General features: G+C 48.8%; 1 protein-coding gene across 2 annotated transcripts; it reads right to left on the reverse strand.

Annotated features, from left to right (window-relative positions):
* Positions 1-871: 871 nt before the first annotated feature.
* Positions 872-18,645, reverse strand: IGSF23 (immunoglobulin superfamily member 23). 2 transcript variants are annotated; one of them, XM_059381999.1, is made up of 5 exons: positions 18,523-18,645; positions 8,667-8,993; positions 6,318-6,590; positions 4,096-4,249; positions 872-1,782 (listed from the first exon to the last, which is right to left on the reverse strand). In XM_059381999.1, the coding sequence occupies exons 1-5, from the start codon at positions 18,584-18,586 to the stop codon at positions 1,749-1,751; spliced, it is 852 nt and encodes a 283-aa protein (XP_059237982.1). In that variant the 5' UTR covers positions 18,587-18,645; the 3' UTR covers positions 872-1,748. The 2 variants fall into 2 exon arrangements, with proteins under 2 accessions (XP_059237982.1, XP_059237984.1); XM_059382001.1 differs by lacking the exon at positions 4,096-4,249.
* Positions 18,646-20,513: the final 1,868 nt, after the last annotated feature.

A 20,513-nucleotide genomic window follows, 5' to 3' on the forward strand; every position in this document is an offset into this window, starting at 1 on the left:
CCTCCTCCTGCCATCTACTGGGATTCTCCAACAGCTCAAAATCAAGCGGTCAGTCTTATTTACAAATGGGCCATGAAGGGAAGCCTGGGTGGCTCAGCCGGTTAAGTGGCTGCCTTTGGCCTAGGTCATGATCCCAGGATCCTGGGATCAAGTCCCGCATTGTTGGGGGGGGGGGTCCTTGTTCACCAGGAGCCTGCTTCTTCCTCTGCCTGCCAATTCCCCCTGCTTGTGCTTTCTCTCTCTACCTCTCTGTCTCTGACAAGTAAACAAAATCTTTTAAAAAATGGGCCACAGAGTTTTGGAGCTTGTGACCACCTCCCTCACTTCTCTGTGTCCAGGTTTTTTGTTTTGTTTTGTTTTGTTTTGAAAAAGAGCAAAAATAAACTGCATGTGTAGAAGACATTTTGGGGTGTCTGCTCAGTTTACAAGGCAAAAGCTCCCTAGTTTTATGAGAAACAAACCCCACAGGCAGGGCTGAGCCTCTGAACTCTGCTTGTACAAATCCTCCTGGCCCCCACCTCCGCCACAGGAATGGGACCGTGGTTGACACCTGACCTGAGTGAGCCAATCGGATGCCTTCTCCAGGGGTTTTAGGGACAAGGCGAAGGAATTCAGTGGTCTCAGAAGTTATGGGATTGTGTCTTTCCCCACATGGATGGAGAAACACTGAGCACCCATGGGCAGAGAGAGAGAACCATGGATTCTTTCCTTCTCATCAAGAGGTGGTGTCCTTTTCCCACCCCTCAAATCTGGACTGGCAATGTGGCTAGCTTTGGCCAGAAGAATGTGGCAGAAATAATGATGTGCCATCCTTTTTTTTTTTTTTTAAATTTTTAATGTATTTTTAATTTATTTACTTATTTTTTTAAATTTTATGTATTTGAGAGACAGAGCACGAGTCAGGGGAGAAGCAGACTTCCTGTTGAATAGGGGACCGCCCCAACAAGGGAACTTGATCCCAGGACTCTGGGATCATGACCTGAGCCAAAGGCAAATGCTTAACAAACTGAGCCACCCAGGTGCCCCAGGAATGATGACTGCCATTCTCAACCTTGGCCCTCAGAGGCACTGCCCCTGTGCTCTTACTCCTGGAATCCTCCCTCTGTCATGTGAACAAGCTTGGGTCGGCCTGCTACAGAATGAGAGATGATGTGGAGGACAGGTGAATTATTCCAGACAATTGTCCTAGCCCAGACAATCCCTGGGAAACTGCCAACTCGTCACAGGTGCATGAGTGGGCCCAACAGAGACCAGAAGAATGGCTCAGCTGAACGCAGCCTAAAATTGTACAAAAATTGTAAGCTAAACCCATGTCTGTCTTTTCAAGCCATTAAACTGGGGGTTGGGGGCGGGGAGAGGTAGTTTGTTACACAGCAAGTGCTAACTGATAGGTCCTTAGTTTTGGAAATCTTCCCAGATCCTTGTATTAAATTCCTCCTTTTGTTTTTATTGAACCACTTAAGGAAGTATCCTTTGCTTTCAGCCCATGACTTTTATGAAGTATGGCCTACTTGTGTAGGTGGCTTCCAGGGATTTGATGAGCTAGGCAGATGGGGCACCGGCAGCTGGGGTGAGGGAGAGAAAGGCAGTCTCTGGGACTCTCAGCAAGATGGGAACATCCCAAGACAAATCATCAGGACGGAGGAGGTCTCATCTGGAGCCCCCAGGAACTTCATCTTGTCCAGCCCCAGGATGCTCTCGTTGCCCTTCCCAGGATCACCTCTGATGCAGACAGACAAGGGCCCACTTCAGCAGCATGACCGTATTCTTTGTCTGTTAGACCTATAATGAGAGAGAGATGGATCGATCGCCATCATCATCATCATCATCATGGTCATCATTAATGTGACGTTTATGAAAGACATTTATGAAAGCTTTACCACTGCCAGGCACTATTTGCCATGTTTCACTCCTGCCATGTCTTGTAATCCGCACACCTTCCCTTGGAGGTAGGAATTACCATGATCCTTGTTTTACTGATAAGGCAGAGGGTTAGCCTGGCTTCAGAGCCCATGGGCCTAACTGCAAACAACAGGGAGCTCTCGTGGCGAAAGTGTGCGGGGCTCCCCCACTGAGCCCATACCCTTCCTTCCCCAGCACTGCTCTTCCCCACTGGGAGGGGCAAGACAGCCACGCCTGTCCTCGTGATCTCATCTCCAAAGCTGCCATGATTGGAAGAGGCTGGGTCCTCCTGGTTGACGTCACTTCCGTCCATCCTCAGACGTCCCCGTACATCCTCGTACGCCCTCATTTGTCCTTGTACGTCCTCATACGCGCTCATACGTCCTCATATGTCCTCGTACGTCCTCTTACGTCCTTGTACATCCTCGTACGTCCTCAGATGTCCTCGTACGTCCTCATACGTCCTTGTACGCCTTGGCCAAAATGGTGGGAGGACCGGAAGTGACCCCTCCTCCCTGCCCGTGGAGGCAGGGACTGGATGTCTCATCATGCTTCCTCTCTAAGAACGTGGTTTTGGATGTGGATCTGGGCTTGGTTCGGGGTGAGCCATTGGTCAGAGGCGCGTGCCTGGGCAAGGTGAGTTTCTCTGGTTTACTCACTTGCAAAATGAGGACAAGAACGTCCTTGTCCCTCAGAGTAGCTCTGACTTGAAGGCTCTCGGCACTTACCGAGGACCCGGGAAGTTGCAGCTGCTACAGTGATGAGGGTGATTGTGGGGGGGTGGTGCGGGGCGGTCAGGCAACCGCCTGGCCCTCCTCCACCCCTGCAAGTTTCCACATGGGACTCCGGGACTGGACACCTGGCCCCAGCCTCTCCCTGTTGATGGACAAGGCCTTTGCAAACCTTGTCAGCTTGCAGTACATAAACTATGAAGGCTTGTGTTGTTATGGTAGGAAAAGAGGCAGTTGAAGTGAGGGGCGATAATTAGGAGAGAGGCAAGGTTCTGGGTTTGAAACCCTCTCTAGCTGTTGGGTCTGGGGCCAGTCACTTCTCTCTGAGCCTTAATTTCCTCTTTGACAAAAACAAGTTTCTTTCTTATCTACAGCCGCCCTTCCTCCTCCCCCTCCTCCCCGACATCTGCAGAGCTCTTGTGGAAATTAAATAGAATAATGTTTAGCGAGCACATAGTAGACCCTCGATACATGGTAAGATATTATAGTATTACAGTAATAACCTATACATCTAGGATTGAAATGCAAGTCAAAGAGTAAGTCCATGGCTTTTGTGTCGCTCAGAACACAAACCAGGTTCTTATAGGGCCCTCAAGACCTTAATGCTGTCTGTCCACCCCTACTTCCATTCCCATGGCCTATTTCTCTTCCCATTCCTCACACCACTCCAGCCACGCTGTGGCTTGCTATGGCTTGAACACCCCAGGCAAATCCTACCTCAGGGCCTTTGCACTGGCTGTTTTCCCCACTGGGTATGCCCTTCTGCCAGACATCCACTGACATCCATCCCTCCTTTGCTCAGTGTCTTTGTTCAGATATCACTTTTTTGGGGAGGCCTTCACTGACTTAGTTAAACCGTACCCCACCAACCCTGGCCTTACTTCCAGCCTTACTCCTCTGCTTAGCACTCATCATTATCCAACATGCTATCTATATTTTACTTGGTCATCATGTAAATTGCCCGTGTTTCTGACTCAGATGTAAGTTCATGAGGTCCAGGACTTCCTGCTGCTATTCCCATGGTTTCTCCAGTGTGGGCAGAGTGTGCACTGGGTCGATACTTGTAGAAGGAACAAATATGGTGTGGACCACATCCCAGGCACAGCTATAGATACTGTAGAAATACTAGCTTGTTTCATCCTCTCAACAGCCCCGAGGATGGCATTTTGCAGATGGGCAAACTGAGGCACAGACCACAGGAGTGACTTGCCCATGGCATCACTGTGGGTAAGGAATAGAGCTGGGGTTTGAACCTAGGCAGATGAGCTCCAGAATCCTTCTCTGTCTCTTTGTTCCCCGGCGTCACGTTGGGTGGGTGCATCAGTGTCTGTATCCTCTTCCCTGAGTCCAAAGCTTCTTGGATGAGGTTACCAGTTGGGCTTCTGCCTTGCTGCAGAGTGAGCTCTGACTCGTGGGGACTGAGCACGTCAGGCAATGGACAGGGGCGGAGGACAGCACATACCTTATGCTTTGGACAATGATGAAGCCTATGCCTCCTATCAGCATCGCGGCCCCCACATTTCCAGCCAAGAGGAGGGCAATGGCACCTCCTCCTGACACCGAGAGGACGGGGTCTGGCTCGATGGGCTCAGCGTCTGTGGGATCCACGTTGTCTTCTGGGGACCAAGAAGGGGCAAGACTGGAGGAGCCATCCTCCCTCCACAGCCCCACTCCCACCCTTTCACCCCCTAAATGTGTCTTCAGTCTACCCCCTCTTCCCCACTCTGGTCTCCACTCCAGGCTCCTCCTGGCTTTCCTGCCCTAGTCTCTCCCTTTTCACTTCCGCACCACTAGAAGTCGGAGAGGTTTGTGGAAAGATCAGACTTGACCCTGTTCCTCCCCTGCTCAGAACCTTTCTGTGGCTTCCCAGGACCTCGGGAGGAAGCATTGCTCATTTTGGCCTTTGATGCCCTGCCACTTGGCCAGCCCTCTCTCTCTCCTCACCTTTATAATTTAGTTCCATTGGACTCTACTCAATTTTCTAAGTTCACTTCTCTTTCCAACCTCCTGGCCTGGATGCAATTTATTCCATTTTCCTTCCCTTGGCTTGGATAATTCTTTTGTATCCTAGTACCAGCTCAGTTGTCCCCTCCTCCAGGAAGCCCTCCCTGACCTACTTGCTGGGTCAGGTGGCCCCTTGGGTCCCACATCCCTTGGCTCCCCCACCCCAGTCTTGCCCACTCTGACCATTACTGTTTGTGGAAGGGTCTGTCCCCCACTGCTCTGTCCCTCACTCAAACATTACTACTTGAGGACAGGGCCAGGACTGTCTTCCAGAATGTCCCCAGCACCTCCCAGTATGGGGTGGTCATGTAGTAGGCAGCCAATAAACATTTCTAGTACAGTTGATGAATGAATAAAGGGGGTCTTTCTCAATGAACATACCAGAATCCCCTGCTGCTACAGGATTTAAACCTTTTTTCTCCCAATGAATCACTCCCAAACCAAATCCTGAAGCTCCTACTGGAGCCTGGCTGGGAAGAAGTAGCAGTTCTCTGAGACCCAGCCAAGCCAGACCTTCCATCACCCCTGCCCTTCCCATGCTCTAGACCTTGACTCATGTGTTCCCTGCTGCCCAGATCCCTCCCTGGCTTCCCTACTGGCCAGGTTCTCTGTACCATTCTAGCTCACTCCAGGCCTCTTGTCCTCCATGGATAAGTACACAAAAAATAATATTCATGAGGATAGCTGCTATCTAAAGGACCTGCTTTCTTCTTTGTTTTTCAAAGTAGGCTTGCATTCACAAGGCCAAGATCAAGACTCACATGCTCCACTGACAGAACGGGCCAGGCACCCTTAAAGCACCTGCTTTATAACAGTGTTTTGCTGGCCTCACTCGTGTATTATTTCTGCTCCTTATGACAGTCATGTGGAGGTATACAGAGTCACCCCTGTTGTCACTTCCTGTTACACCCAGGAAGAAACAGAGGCCTGGAGAAGGGATGTCACTTATCCTAAATCACCTGGCCAGGAAGGCACAAGGGTGGGAATTGAACCCAGGCTTAACCCTCTCCCAGACCACTTTCTTGATCCCAGCTGCCACCTGGGGCTCCACACATGCCACCGCATATAGTTATGGTCACAAAATTAATAATAATATGGATAATGGTAATCGCAGCTATGAAACTAACTCATGCTTTCTGAGCACTAGCGTTCAGTAGCACTGGGCACTATGATTTTAAGCTGTTCGCTTCCTCATTGAATGCTCACAGCTACATTTCGGGGTGGGAGCTATTATTTTCCCAATTTATAGATGAGGACACTGAGGCACAGAGAAGTCAAGGAAGTGGTCTAAAGTCACACAGCTAGGAAGTGGTGGAGTCAGAATTCAAATTGCAAAGCCTGTGCTGGGAACCACTCATTACCACCTGCATTGTGTGTGTGTGTGTGTGTGTGTGTGTTGCAGATATATGCTGAGACTAGAGAAGTCAAGTTCACATAGCCAACAAATTGTTGGAGCTGGGACACCCAAACAACTGATTCCAGATCCCGAGCTGAGCTTTCGATAGAGTTCATCTCTGTGAGCTGCAGCCTCTGTAAAATGGGCTAATAGTCCCCACTCTGCCGGGCAGATGGAAGGACAGGACGACATCTTGGCTAGAAGGGCACTCAGAGGGGATTGCTGTGTAAGTGACTCAATGCAACCGAGGAGGCAGAAGTCTGGGGTGGGAGTGGGGGACTCACGTGGCAGCACGAGGGTCACCGGAGAGGAGGAGTACTGTCCCTGGCTGTTCTTGGCTGTGCACACGTAGGTGCCCAGGTGCTCCCAGGACAGCCTCCGGATGATCAGCCTAGACCCAGTCTGGTAGGGCTCCCCATTGAAGGTCCAGTGCAGCACAGGTTTGGGGGTGATGGAAGAAGCCAGACACTCCAGGATCACTGAGTAGTTTAGGTCACTCTGGATAATACCCTCAGAGTCGTAGGGAAATGTCAGCAGCATCACCCCGTTGGAGCTGGCTGTGTAAACGGAGAGCACGGTCATGTGGATGGGCAGCACTCACAGAGGCCAAGCAGTTCTCTTGTCCAACATTCATTCATTCATTCATTCATTCATCAACAAGTGTGTTTGCAGTTGCTGATTGGTGTCAGTGCTGCTCCAGGCACGGGGCCGTAGCGTAGTTGTTGGCGCCCCCATCCCAGCCCCTCCCCCTCACCATGTCCAATGGCCACATTGCACCTGTTGTCCGGGCACTTTCTTCGGCTGCCAGAGCCTGCTCCGGCCAAGAGGGTAGCAGGCCAGAGAATTGGGAGATGAGCCCAGCCAGGGCACTGCGCTATGACTGGCATGGGCTGGTGTATAACTATCCCAGCTGCCCATCCCTCCGCTGGCCCAGGGCGAGGCCAAGGACCTGGAAGGAGTGGCTGGATTCTGGATCAGTTTGAAAGCAGAGCCCCCAGGATTTGCTGATGGATTGGAGAGAGACAGAGAGAGAGAGAGAGAGAGGAGTCAAGGGAGGGCCTCCAAGGCTTGGGACCTGTGCCACTGGCTGCTGGGAACCCTCTTTACAGAGATGGGGCACCCATAACAGTTCTATTTCCAGGTTAAAGACTTGAGGTCCAGGGGTTCTTAGACCCAGGCTTTGTGGTCAGAGAGGCACAGTGAGTATTTGGACCTGGAAGTCTGATGTCATGGTGAGTGTTGGGAGCCTGCCCACTGAGCTGATTCCCAATTTCAGTGCAATGTGATAAAGTGCAAAGAACTTTAGATCCAACCAGGAACTCATGGAAGGCTTCCTGGAGGAGATGGTGTCTCAGCTAAGCCTTGAAGGAGGAGAAAGAGCACTCCAGGTGTAGAAATAAGAATCAATGTAGTATCTACTTGGATCCGGCTCTTATGAGGAGCCAGACACCATTCCAAACACATGTTAACTCATGGCTGGTTATGAGTGAGTGAGACCCATCCATGCTTGGATGAAATCATTTAGGAAGTTATAATCAGCGCTTGAAATGTGATATGAACTATTATATGATAGAAAATATCAGAATGCATTTTATGACACATGTCTTACCTGTGTGTGTGTGTGTGTGTGTGCGTGCGTGTGTGTATATGTGTACACACTGGGTCACGATGTGAAGTTTATTTCTCATGGTGGGTCATGATCAACAAAGCCTGAACACCAGATTTACTCCTGAAATCCTCAAAACAACGCTATGGAGTAGGTTCTACCATGACTCAGTTTTATAGATGAGGACACTAAAGTACACAGATGCGAAGTCAATTAACAAGGACACCTGGCTGGTCAGAAGTGGAACACCACATCTTTGCAAGGCCGTCCTGGTTTCAGAGTCTGCACAAGCTCTGGGCTGAGCATGGCATAGGCATGGGGGACCTCTACTCCATTTGGTACCCTGAAGATGGTGCTGGGCGAGAGAGGTCATGGGGGAAGGAGATAAGCTCCAGGACCATAAAAAGTCTTATAGATCCCGGCTTGGCCTTTGGCTTCTAGGTGACCGCAGGCTATTGGCATCACCTCTTGGTCTTAATTCCCCACCTGTGCAGTGGGGTCGGTGCTCAGAGCATCTGCTTTCTTGGGTCGTTGTGAAGTCCCCTCTGTTTGGTATGTAGTAAGAGTTTAGTAAGTTGGAGCCAGTCCGTCCTGCATTTTGGTGTTTACTCCAGCTCACCTGGAGCACTTTCTCCCGCTCGGCCTGAGGCCAACTCCTGCGCTGCCTACAGGTCCCAGCTCAGATGGCCCCTCCCCTGGTGAGCCCTACCTGTCTCCTAGGCTGGATTCTCCCATGACTCCGCTCATGAGCCCAGCTTCACCCAGGACAGAGAAGCACCGAAAGAGGATTTGATGCATACGCAAGAATCAGCGCTGGTAAGTGTTTTGTTGAGTGGAAATCTCAGGCCCTGCACAGTCAGTGCTGCAGACCACCAGCTCTGTCCACCTCCCAAAGCCTCTCATGGCCCGCACCCCCTACACGGCTCTGCTCCCAATTTCTTATGCTTCCCAGATCTCTGTTGACCCTCCAGCCTTGCCCACACTGGTCTCTCTGCCTGAGAACTTGGTCCCTTTGGGCCCCACTCACCCAGGTCAGCTATCTGCTCTGTTGCACTCCTGCGTCCTCTGTTGGTTTCCAGCACTGCGTCTTGAACTGTCTGGTTTACTATGATCAGGCTGCTTTGGGTGTCCGGCGTATCCTGGCCTGTGTGTTTGGGCCCTGGGAAGCCCTCAGGGGAGAAGATCATAGTCTCTTGCTGGGCATTGTACCCTCGGAACCAAGAAGTGGAGAGAACATCATTCGGGCTTCCGGACACAGGCAGGCGGGCGCTGGCTCCTTCGGTCAGGGCGTCTGGAGATGCAGGGGCGGGTGGCTCCAAGGAGGCAGAACAGGTGCAGGAGGCGATCAGGATGCCTTGGAGGAGGTAGGAAGGGAGAGGAGAAAGCAGAGGGAGCAAATGGGACCAAAGGCGAAATGCTGCCCCAGCAAGGAACCCTTCCCGAGCTGGTGAGGAGTGTGGCACATTGAGTGTGGAAAACAGTGGTGATAACAGAGATAGTGTATGGGGGTGTGGGGCACCTGGGCAGCTCGGTTGGTCACATGTCTAGACTTCTGCTCAGGTCATGATCTCAGGGTCCTGGGCTTGAGCTCCGTACTCAACGGGGAGTCTGCTTGAGGATTCTCTCTCTCCCTCTTCCTCGCCCCTCCCCCTGTTTGTTCTCTCTCTCTCTCTCTCTCTCTCTCTCTCTCTAAAATAAAGAAATCTTAAAAGAAATAAAAGGAAATACTCACTGAGCACCTCCCACAAGCCAGACACTGTTCTAAGCACTGAACCTTTATTATCTTACTCCTTCATCGACACCACCAACCACGCATTACTCAGGGAGTCCTGCTGATCCATTTTCTGACCTTCTCTGCCCTGCTCTGGAAGGCTGACTTCTTTGATCTGCATTGTCAGGTCCCTGTGTCTTTTGCTTCAGGTTGGCTTTTGCCAATGGGAGTGAACTTGAGGTAGTTGGTCCCCCAACTCCCTCCCTGCTCCATCAACACCAGTCATTCGTGTCCCTCTATTAGAGCTCCTGGTCCCTCTCCATATACCATTGTCTTTGGGTTTGGGGGGTCTGGTCTTCCTCTTAGGGTTTCTAGCACAGAGGAGGTAAGAGCTTTCTGCCATGGCTAGCCTCTGGGTGCTGCACGATCTCAGATGGGTTTATCTATGCCCTGTCTACACCTCTGCAAATAGTCCCTTTTTTTACCCTCCCCTATTACTCCTTTTGAGTAGACCATTTTCCTGCCTCAACCCTTAATGACACAACTATTACACCCCCACGAGGACTGAGGAAATGGAAGTTCAGAGACTTGAAGACCATTGTCTAGGATGTCCTAGGTGGTAAAAGCAGGGCTGTGATCCACACCCAGGCAGGCAAAATTCCATCAGTAAAGTAGAGGGTGAGTGTGCTCCTATCATCCCCAGTTGTTCTTACTTCCTTTAATTAAATTTCCACGTGGCTTAGTGCTTAGAGTGGAATCCTTGAGGTCTGGCTTCAGACCCTATGCACATACCCAGCCACCCCATTCTTCTGCCTCTCATTGGATTAATGGCTGTTGCAGTAAGAACACAAGGTCCAGCCATAAAAGACTGAAACAACTGAGATGAAAATGTAAAAGACTTTGGCCAAGTGAAAAACAGCAACAACAAATAACCACCCACCAATCAAAAGAACAATGACATACCAGGAAAGATGGTTTGCAACAGATCTCACAGACCAAGGGCTCATTTCACTAATATGTAAAAAACTCTGAGATATCAGTAAGAAAAATATCAGCAACCTAACAGAAACATATACAAAGAATATGGGTAGGCAATTCATAGAAAAGAAAATTCAGATGTGTCAACATTGGGAAAATGCTCAGTTGTGCTCATGGTCAGAGAAATGCATGTTATTATTATTGTTTTTAAAGACTATATTTATTTATTTGACAGAGAGAGCACGCGCACAAGCAGGGGGAGCAGCAGGCAGAGAGAGAAGCTGACTCTCTACTGAGCAGGGAGCCCAATATGGGACTCGATCCTGGGACCCTGAGATTGTAACGTGAGCCCAAGGCAGACGCTTTCCCAACTGAGCCACCTAGGTGCTCTTCTATATCCTTTGATCCTGAAATTAAATGTCAGGGAATGTGTTCTACAGATATACCTTCTCAATATAAAATGACTAATGGGCAGGGTTCTTTTGCCACACCTTAGTTATAATGGCTAAGGATTGGAAATACCCACGTGCCCACCCATAGGAAACAGGATTAATAAGTTATGGTCCGTCCACACAGTGGAATGTTACACCTGTACAAAAGGAGGAGGAAGAATGGCATGAACTGAGAAGGAAAGAGCTCCAGAGTATGTAGTTAAGAAACGAATGCGTGCTGCTGGCTAGTTCTTATGGTGTGCTACCTTTGGTGTAAAAACGGAAGAAAAGTAAATATCATTTGCATTTCTTATAAACATGCAGAGGAACCCCAGAAACACAAAAACAGTGGCTCTCTGTGTGTGATAGCAGGGAGAGAAGGATCAGAGGTACTGGGTAAGTAGACAGAGACTTCACGAGGTCTTTTCTGTATCTTTGAGATTTGAAGCGTTGGAACGTAAAACCCATTCAAAAATTAAATTCTGAATAAAGGAAATAAGAGAGCATAAATGTTCTCAGTAGTCTTTGACACATACATGCATACACACACATGTACACACACACAAATGCACACACACCAGAGTGTAAGATCCAGAACTGGACTGCCAGCGTGCATGTCCTGAAACGTATTAGCTCTAGTGACTTTGGGAAAGTTACTTATCTTCTCTGAGCATCAGTTTCCTTATCTATAAAATGGGAATAATAATGCCTCCAGTGATTTTCAACTGGGGATGATGTGCGCCCCGCAGGGGACATTGGCAATATCTAGAAATCTTTCTGGTTGTCATGATGGTGGGGGGGCTGCTACTGGAGCCCAGTGGGTAGAGGCCAAGGAGGCTGCTTGGCCTCCAGCATGCTCAGGACAGCCCTGGCGACAAGGAAGCACAGGACCGCAAATGCGAGTAGTGTCGATGTTGAAAAGCCCTGATCTTATGCTTGTAAAGGGCTTAGCACGGTGTCCCAACAAGGAGACGGCCAGATCAGTGCTTGACATTATGATTATCATCACTATCACTGTTAACCGTTCTTGCTTCTGTAATCGCAAGTCCTCGGTGTGCTGTAAATATGACTTTTAAAAATGAAAAAAAAAAAAAACCCCAATACAATAAGTGGTTACATTTTAAGGATCAGAAATATAGGACGCCGTTATAGGGCGTTCTGGGTGGGTGGGTGGGGCTCAGTGCCCCCCTCGTAATTCCACTGATTTTTATCTCTGAGTGGGCAACTGGTATGTTTTTCTTTTTAAAAAAAAGATTTATTTCAGGGCGCCTGGGTGGCTCAGTTGTTAAGCCTCTGCCTTTGGCTAAGGTCATGATCCCGGGGTCCTGGGATCAAGCCCCCCTTGGTCTCCCTGCTCAGCGGGGAGCCTGCTTCTCCCTCTTCCACTCCCCCTGCTTGTGTTCCCTCTCTCACTGTGTCTCCCTCTGTCAAATAAATAAATAAAATCTTAAAAAAAAAGATTTGTTTGAGAGAGAGTTGGGGAAGGGGCAGAGGGAGAGAGAATCTCAAGTGGCCTCCTCCACTGAGCACAGAGCCCCACACGGGGCTTGATCTCACAACTGTTAGATCATGACCTGAGCCAAAATCAAGAGTCAGGCACTTAACCCACGGAGCCACCCAGGCACCCCTGGTGTGACTTTTCTGTTCCCCTGCTCATAAGCCTTCTGTGGCTCCCTAGTGCTCTCAGGACACAGCACAGATCCCCTCACCTAGCACCCTCCTACATCTCCACGCCCGTCTTACCACTCTTCCCTCACTGCATCAGGCAGACTGAGCTCTGTGCAGTTGCCCTGGCCTCCAGGCCTTGGCACGTGTGGGTCCCCCTACCTAGAATCTCTTCATCCAGTTGTGATTCCAGGTTCAGCCCAGGCACCCCCCTTCTGAACCCCTCCCTGACCCTCAGGGATGCTTGGTGATGGACGCTACAGTGTCCAGGCAGGGACCTCAGCAGATGGAATGATGGGAGCTCTCAGGGTGTCGCGCTTTTTTTGATGGAAAAAAATCTGCATTCTTACCTTTTTATGAAACAAAGGACACAGGGATTCAGTTTGCAAAACTGACATCATATTTCCCTGAGCTCTTATTTTGAAAGGGCCTTCCCTGGCCAGCACCTCCCCAGCTTTAGGCCTCAGCTCTCTTCTTTGGGCCCCCACATTCCTACCCTACGCACTCGGGGATGGGTCTGTCTTTTCTCTGGACCATGAGCCCCAAGAGAGCAGGGGTGTTTGTTGAATAAGTAATTGAAGTGGAGGATATCAGGTCACCGGGTCTGCAGTTGGGGGTAAAGTTCTGACTCTGACACCATTGCAGGTCCCTGGTGATTCCACGAGTGTCCCCAAGGCACCTTAAAGAGACCTCCCATCTTGGGGACCCTTCCTTTAGCTGCTGTAGAATCATGGATTCAGGGGCGCCTGGGTGGCTCAGTGGGTTAAAGCCTCTGCCTTTGGCTCGGGGTATGATCTCAGGGTCCTGGGATCGAGCCCCACATTGGGCTGTCTGCTCAGCAGGGAGCCTGCTCCCCCCCCCCCCCGCCCCCCACACTGCTTCTCTGCCTACTTGTCATCTCTGTCTGTCAAATAAATAAATAAAATCTTAAAAAAAATTTTTTTTAAAAAAAAGAACCATGGTTTCACTTGGAGACTTGGAGGCCACTGGAGCCTGGTTTGTAATCCTGACTCTGCCACTTATTATTTCTGGGCTCCAAGCCTCAGTTTTCTCTGCTCACCTCAAGGAAGGTGCTTGATAGTAATCATTTCACAGCAGTGTCTGACATTCAGTGAGATCATGAATTTTCAGGGCTGGGGACAGTCTCATTCAGGTATATTATATAGATTTTTTATATTTACACACACATATATTTTAAGTCTGCAGGATGAAGGATGGAATTTCAGAGCTGGAACCATCGAGATGACTCCAGAACTCTTAGGTTTTAGGAACGTGGCTATTTCAGTCAGGGACACTTCCCGAATTGGCAGTTAAATATAGAGACACATGCGAGATGTTATACTTGACTTCCTCAGGCTCTCAAAATTTCCGCAGAGGTCCCAGAGGCTGAGAGCGGAAGAGCAGCTGCCCAGAACCTTCATGCCCAGCTGAGGTCTCAAAACAGGGATTACGTCACTAGCTCTGCCGGCCTCGGCCATTCCAGCGCTTGCCAGTCTACGGGAATGGAGGCCAAGAGCCCCTGGAGAAGAGGGGGAGGCCCAGAGTGAGACTCTCTGGGGGAGAGTTGAGAATGAACTTCGAGCCCTCCTCCCAGGGGTGAGGGGAGTCCTGGGGCTTTCCTCCTCCGCAGGCCAAGTGACTCCAAGGGAACCTGTCCCGGAGAACTAGAAATGCGTCAGCTGGAATCTGCAGGGACTTAGACCTCTAGGTCTCCAAGTGAGGAATGGAGAGGGAAGGGCCTGCGGGGCTGAGGGAATGGAGGCCAGAGTGGAAATGACCCACACCTCCAGCGTTCCGTGGGACAACAGAGGTGTCCTCATGTTTCCCATGAGGCAGTGGCGGATGCCTCCGCAGGGAGCCAGGTGGAGGCCGTCTGGCAAAGAGCCTCTTGGGATGGGGCTCCCAAGGGGCTGACCTTGGCAGAAAGAGGCTGGAGGGCGCTGGGAGATGGTGGCGAGCCTCTAGTGGGGCCCAGTTCATGGAGCCCCAGGAACATAGTCTGCAGTGTCAAGGGTCTTCAAAGTGTCCCCTGCCCCCCGACAGATCCCGCAACGGTTCCTCAACCATACACAGAAGGCCTTCACTCTTTACAAGTACAGTAGCCAGATAGAAGCTTTCCTGCTCCCTTCCTTGCCTTCCTCCTCTCGGCCCATGGCCCCGAGGAGGCCACGGACCATGTCTCTGGGTGGGGAGGAAGGACACACAGAGAAATCGGCCCGAGGCCCACCATGTCCCACTACAATCTTACTGCCGTCAGACACAGGCCTGAGCTGGGGATGAGGTGAAACTTGAAATAGGGTGGCGCTTGGGGTTTTGAAACTACATGGAACCAGACCTTTTAAGACCTGGAAAAGGAGGCAGTTCATTCACTTTCTGAGAGGTGTGTGTATGCCATCTTTGGAAAGTGTGTTCTTGGTAGTCAGAACATCTGGGCTCAAATTCTCCTTCTGCCACCTCTAAGCTGGGTGGCGTGGGGAAGGCACATAACCTCTCTGTGCCTCAGTTTCCCCTACCATAGAGTGGAGATCATCCAGCCATTGCCTCATAGGGTTAAGAATTATATGTTACAGATTCAACAGTACATTAAAAAGATTATTCACCACGACCAAGTGGGATTTATTCCAGGGCTGCAAGGTTGGTTCAACATCCGCAAATCAGTCAATGTGATACAACACATCAATAAAAGTAAGAACAAGAACCATATGATACTCTCAATAGATGCTGAAAAAGCATTTGACAAAGTACAGCATCCCTTCCTGATCAAAACTCTTCAAAGTGTAGGGATAGAGGGCACATACCTCAATATCATCAAAGCCATCTATGAAAAACCCACCGCAAATATCATTCTCAATGGAGAAAAACTGAAAGCTTTTCCGCTAAGGTGAGGAACACGGCAGGGATGTCCATTATCACCACTGCTATTCAACATAGTACTAGAGGTCCTAGCCTCAGCAATCAGACAACAAAAGGAAATTAAAGGCATCCAAATCGGCAAAGAAGAAGTCAAATTATCACTCTTCGCAGATGATATGATACTATATGTGGAAAACCCAAAAGACTCCACTCCAAAACTGCTAGAACTTATACAGGAATTCAGTAAAGTGTCAGGATATAAAATCAATGCACAGAAATCAGTTGCATTTCTCTACACCAACAGCAAGACAGAAGAAAGAGAAATTAAGGAGTCAATCCCATTTACAATTGCACCCAAAACCATAAGATACCTAGGAATAAACCTAACCAAAGAGGCACAGAATCTATACTCAGAAAACTATAAAGTACTCATGAAAGAAATTGAGGAAGACACAAAGAAATGGAAAAATGTTCCATGCTCCTGGATTGGAAGAATAAATATTGTGAAAATGTCTATGCTACCTAAAGCAATCTACACATTTAATGCAATTCCTATCAAAGTACCATCCATCTTTTTCAAAGAAATGGAACAAATAATTCTAAAATTTATATGGAACCAGAAAAGACCTCGAATAGCCAAAGGGATATTGAAAAAGAAAGCCAACGTTGGTGGCATCACAATCCCGGACTTCAAGCTCTATTACAAAGCTGTCATCATCAAGACAGCATGGTACTGGCACAAAAACAGACCCATAGATCAATGGAACAGAATAGAGAGCCCAGAAATAGACTCTCAACTCTATGGTCAACTAATCTTCGACAAAGCAGGAAAGAATGTCCAATGGAAAAAAAGACAGCCTCTTCAATAAATGGTGCTGGGAAAATTGGACAGCCACATGCAGAAAAATGAAATTGGACCATTTCCTTACACCACACACGAAAATAGACTCAAAATGGATGAAGGACCTCAATGTGCGAAAGGAATCCATCAAAATCCTTGAGGAGAACACAGGCAGCAACCTCTTCGACCTCAGCCGCAGCAACATCTTCCTAGGAACAACGCAAAAGGCAAGGGAAGCAAGGGCAAAAATGAACTATTGGGATTTCATCAAGATCAAAAGCTTTTGCACAGCAAAGGAAACAGTTAACAAAATCAAAAGACAACTGACAGAATGGGAGAAGATATTTGCAAACGACATATCAGATAAAGGACTAGTGTCCAGAATCTATAAAGAACTTAGCAAACTCAACACCCAAAGAACAAATAATCCAATCAAGAAATGGGCAGAGGACATGAACAGACATTTCTGCAAAGAAGACATCCAGATGGCCAACAGACACATGAAAAAGTGCTCCATATCACTCGGCATCAGGGAAATACAAATCAAAACCACAATGAGATATCACCTCACACCAGTCAGAATGGCTAAAATCAACAAGTCAGGAAATGACAGATGCTGGCGAGGATGCAGAGAAAGGGGAACCCTCCTACACTGTTGGTGGGAATGCAAGCTGGTGCAACCTCTCTGGAAAACAGCATGGAGGTTCCTCAAAATGTTGAAAATAGAACTGCCCTATGACCCAGCAATTGCACTATTGGGTATTTACCCTAAAGATACAAACGTAGTGATCCAAAGGGGCACGTGCACCCGAATGTTTATAGCAGCAATGTCCACAATAGCCAAACTATGGAAAGAACCTAGATGTCCATCAACAGATGAATGGATCAAGAAGATGTGGTATATATACACAATGGAATACTATGCAGCCATCAAAAGAAATGAAATCTTGCCATTTGCAACAACATGGATGGAACTAGAGCGTATCATGCTTAGCGAAATAAGTCAAGCAGAGAAAGACAACTATCATATGATCTCCCTGATATGAGGAAGTGGTGATGCAACATGGAGGCTTAAGTGGGTAGAAGAATAAATGAAACAAGATGGGATTGGGAGGGAGACAAACCATAAGTGACTCTTAATCTCACAAAACAAACTGAGGGTTGCCGGGGGGAGGGGGTTTGGGAGAAGGGGGGGGGATTATGGACATTGGGGAGGGTATGTGATTTGGTGAGTGCTGTGAAGTGTGTAAACCTGGTGATTCACAGACCTGTACCCCTGGGGATAAAAATATATGTTTATAAAAAATAAAAAAAATTATATTAAAACTTTTTTGCAAAGCAAAAAAAAAAAAAAAAGAATTATATGTTACAACACGAAAGCACTTAGAACAGAATGGCATGGAGAAGTCAGTCATGTGATCTCTTGATATTATGACTCTTTTATTATTATTTTTAAGATTTTATTTATTTATTTGAGAGAGAGAAGGAGCATGGGCAGGGAGGGGCAGAGGGAGAAGGAGAGTCTTAAGCAGATTCCCCACTGAGCAGGGAGCCAGGCATAGGGCTCCATCCCAGAACCCCGAGATCATGACCCCGGCTGAAGGCAGTTGCTTAACTGACTGAGCCACCCAGGAATCCCTATTATTATTATTATTATTTAAAAAGAGATTTACTTATTTATTTGAGAGAGAGAGAGCATGTGAGTGGAGGGAGGGACAGAGGGAGAGAGAGAATCTTCAAGTGGACTCTCTGATGAGTGTGGTGCCCCAGGAGGGGCTGCATCCCACAACTCATGAAATTGTGACCTGCTCTAAAACCAAGAATCCCACACTCAACCAGCTGAGCCTGCCAGGTGCCCCTATTTTATTATTATTATTTAAAAAATATTATTGAATGTAGCTAGCTGGGGTGAGCCATGGTGCTCAGTGGAAAAGGGCTGGGTGGGGGTGGTCCTGGTCCTGAGATCTGATTCTACCCTCCCTAGCCTGCAGTCTTGGACAGCTGACTCTGCCTCTCTCTGAGCCTCACTTCCTTCCTTAGTAAATAAAAAGGGTCAAGCCTGGGTGGCTCAGTCGTTAAGTCTCTGCCTTCAGCTCGGGTCCTGATGACAGGGTCCTGGGATCGGGCCCCGCATCGGGCTCTCTGCTCAGCAGGAAGCCTGCTTCTCCCTCTCCCACCCCCCCTTGCTTGTGTTCCCTCTCTCACTGTGTCTCTAAAAATCTTAAAAAATAAATAAATAAAAAGAGCACAGCCTCTTGGGGGACCTCAAGAGCTCTTGTGCCTCTTTCAACTGACTAGAGGCAGAGCTCTGAGAGGGGGCAACTCTGACTTGGATAGAGAGTCTCCCTGGGGAGACTCTCTCCCTGTCCCCAAATTGTGGGTGAACCCATTGTTCCTTACGCACCTGTTAGAAGTAGCCCCTTCCAGGCAGGGCTGTGGCCCGGTCTGGCGTCCGGAGGACACCTCATGCTGCGTTCTGTCCAGGTGTGGCGTCGCGCAGGGGAGGTCGCCCTGTCAGGAGTGGGGCCTTCTAGACTTCACAGTCAAGTATGTGACTTTGGCCCTGCCCCTGTCCTGGCCACACCCCTGCTTCCCTGCCTGGCTCCTGCTCTTGGCTGGGGATTCACCTCCCAGACCTGCACTCTTCTCCATCACTGGGTTAATGGTAGTGGTGGGTAGGGAGCACGCAGGGATGGGACTCTGGGAGGAGAGGTTCTGGGGTTTTGCTCTCTTCCCTCCCTGCCCCCCCCTTTCTAGCCCTTCTGCCGCGGAGAATGATGAAGATGGAGGGTGGGGCGGAATTGTCCCGCCTCTGTCACTTCACACCAGAGAGGAATGGCCAAAGGTCATCACATAGGAGGTGGCAGGGGCCTCTCTTGCCTCCTGACTTGGCTCCAGACTCCATGACTATCAGCTCAGAGTCTCCACTTTTCTCCTCTGTAAAATGAGGGTGCTGACGATAGTGCCTGCCTCAGAGTCAGGGGGGCCCATGGACATCAGATGCCCAGCAGAGTGCCTGGCATAGAGCAGGTGCTCGATGAATGGCAATAGCTATTAAAATAATGAGAAGTATTGGGGTGCCTTGGTGGCTCAGTGGGTTCAGCCTCTGCCTTCAGCTCAGGTCATGATCTCAGGGTCCTGGGATGGAGCCCCGCATCAGGCTCTCTGCTCAGCGGGGAGCCTGCTTCTCCCTCTCTCTCTGCCTGCCTCTCTGCCTGCTTGTGATCTCTCTCTCCATCAAATAAATAAATAAAATCTTAAAAAAAAAATAATGCGAAGTATTGTTGTTGGTATCCAGGATGTCCTGGAGGCACGTTCAGAAGCCCTTTCTTGGGGCCTTGCTCATACTATATGCTGAATTTGGATTCTGGAAGGATGAGCCACAAAAGCTCCATTCTATCATCCTTCGGACCCATTCTTTCCTTCTCAATAGTTGTATCGCTCAAACAGATAGCTGGCATTTATTGAACATCTACCATATGCCAGGCACAGCACTTGACCTTTAAGGATTGTTGTTTAATTGAATCTTCATAGCAAAAAAAAAAAAAAAAAAAAAAAAGGTTTGCTTCATAGCAAACCTTGGGGAGTCAGAATGATTGTCCTCACTTTCCAGTGGCTCACAGAGGCTAAGTAATTCACTTAACCTCACACAGCTATTCACAATGGCTTTTGTCAGTTCTTGGAGGGAGTCACCTCAGGCCCTTAGCACTTGCTGCTGTCTTGCCTTAGCACCTTTCACAAGTCCTCTCATGGCTGATTCCATCTCATTGTTCCATTCTCAAATCAAATAGCAACTCCTCCAAAGGGCCTTCCCTAATGCCTTCACCAGGGGAAACCCCAGCTTCTTGCTGGCAAGACACACTGTTTTCTTTTCTTTCCAAAAATTGCTACTGTCTGAAATGATTCATTTATTCATTCACTTGTTTATTCTTTATCTCCCCATTCCCACACCATCTTTAGAACATCAGGAGGGTAGGGGTTTTGTCCAGATTTTGTCTGGCTGTGTCCACATTGTCTAGGACAGTGCCTGGCATATCATGGGTGCTCAGTAATGTTTTTTTTTTAATAGTGAATGAACAATGAATAAGTGAGTGAGTGTCATGGGAGTGTTGGAATTTGAACTCATATCTGACTCAGCATCTCATGCTTTCCCCTCCTGGTGAGGTCCAGGTTTCTTCTCTGGGGCAAAGTTTCACCCACAAGTCTTTGAAAATAGTCTTCATCAAGTGACTTGGTGATATCTTTATTAGCATTACCCACACTACCTTTTGTTATGACTTTTATGAGGCCTTGCTGGGGCGACTAACCAGACCACAGGACTACCAGCGGGTGATAAGCAAATATTTGCAACATGATTAATAACCATCTGTGGATGAGGAGTCTGGGGTCCAGCTT

Source organism: Mustela nigripes, chromosome 17 (assembly GCF_022355385.1).
Source record: "Mustela nigripes isolate SB6536 chromosome 17, MUSNIG.SB6536, whole genome shotgun sequence".
NCBI classification, from domain to species: domain Eukaryota; kingdom Metazoa; phylum Chordata; class Mammalia; order Carnivora; family Mustelidae; genus Mustela; species Mustela nigripes.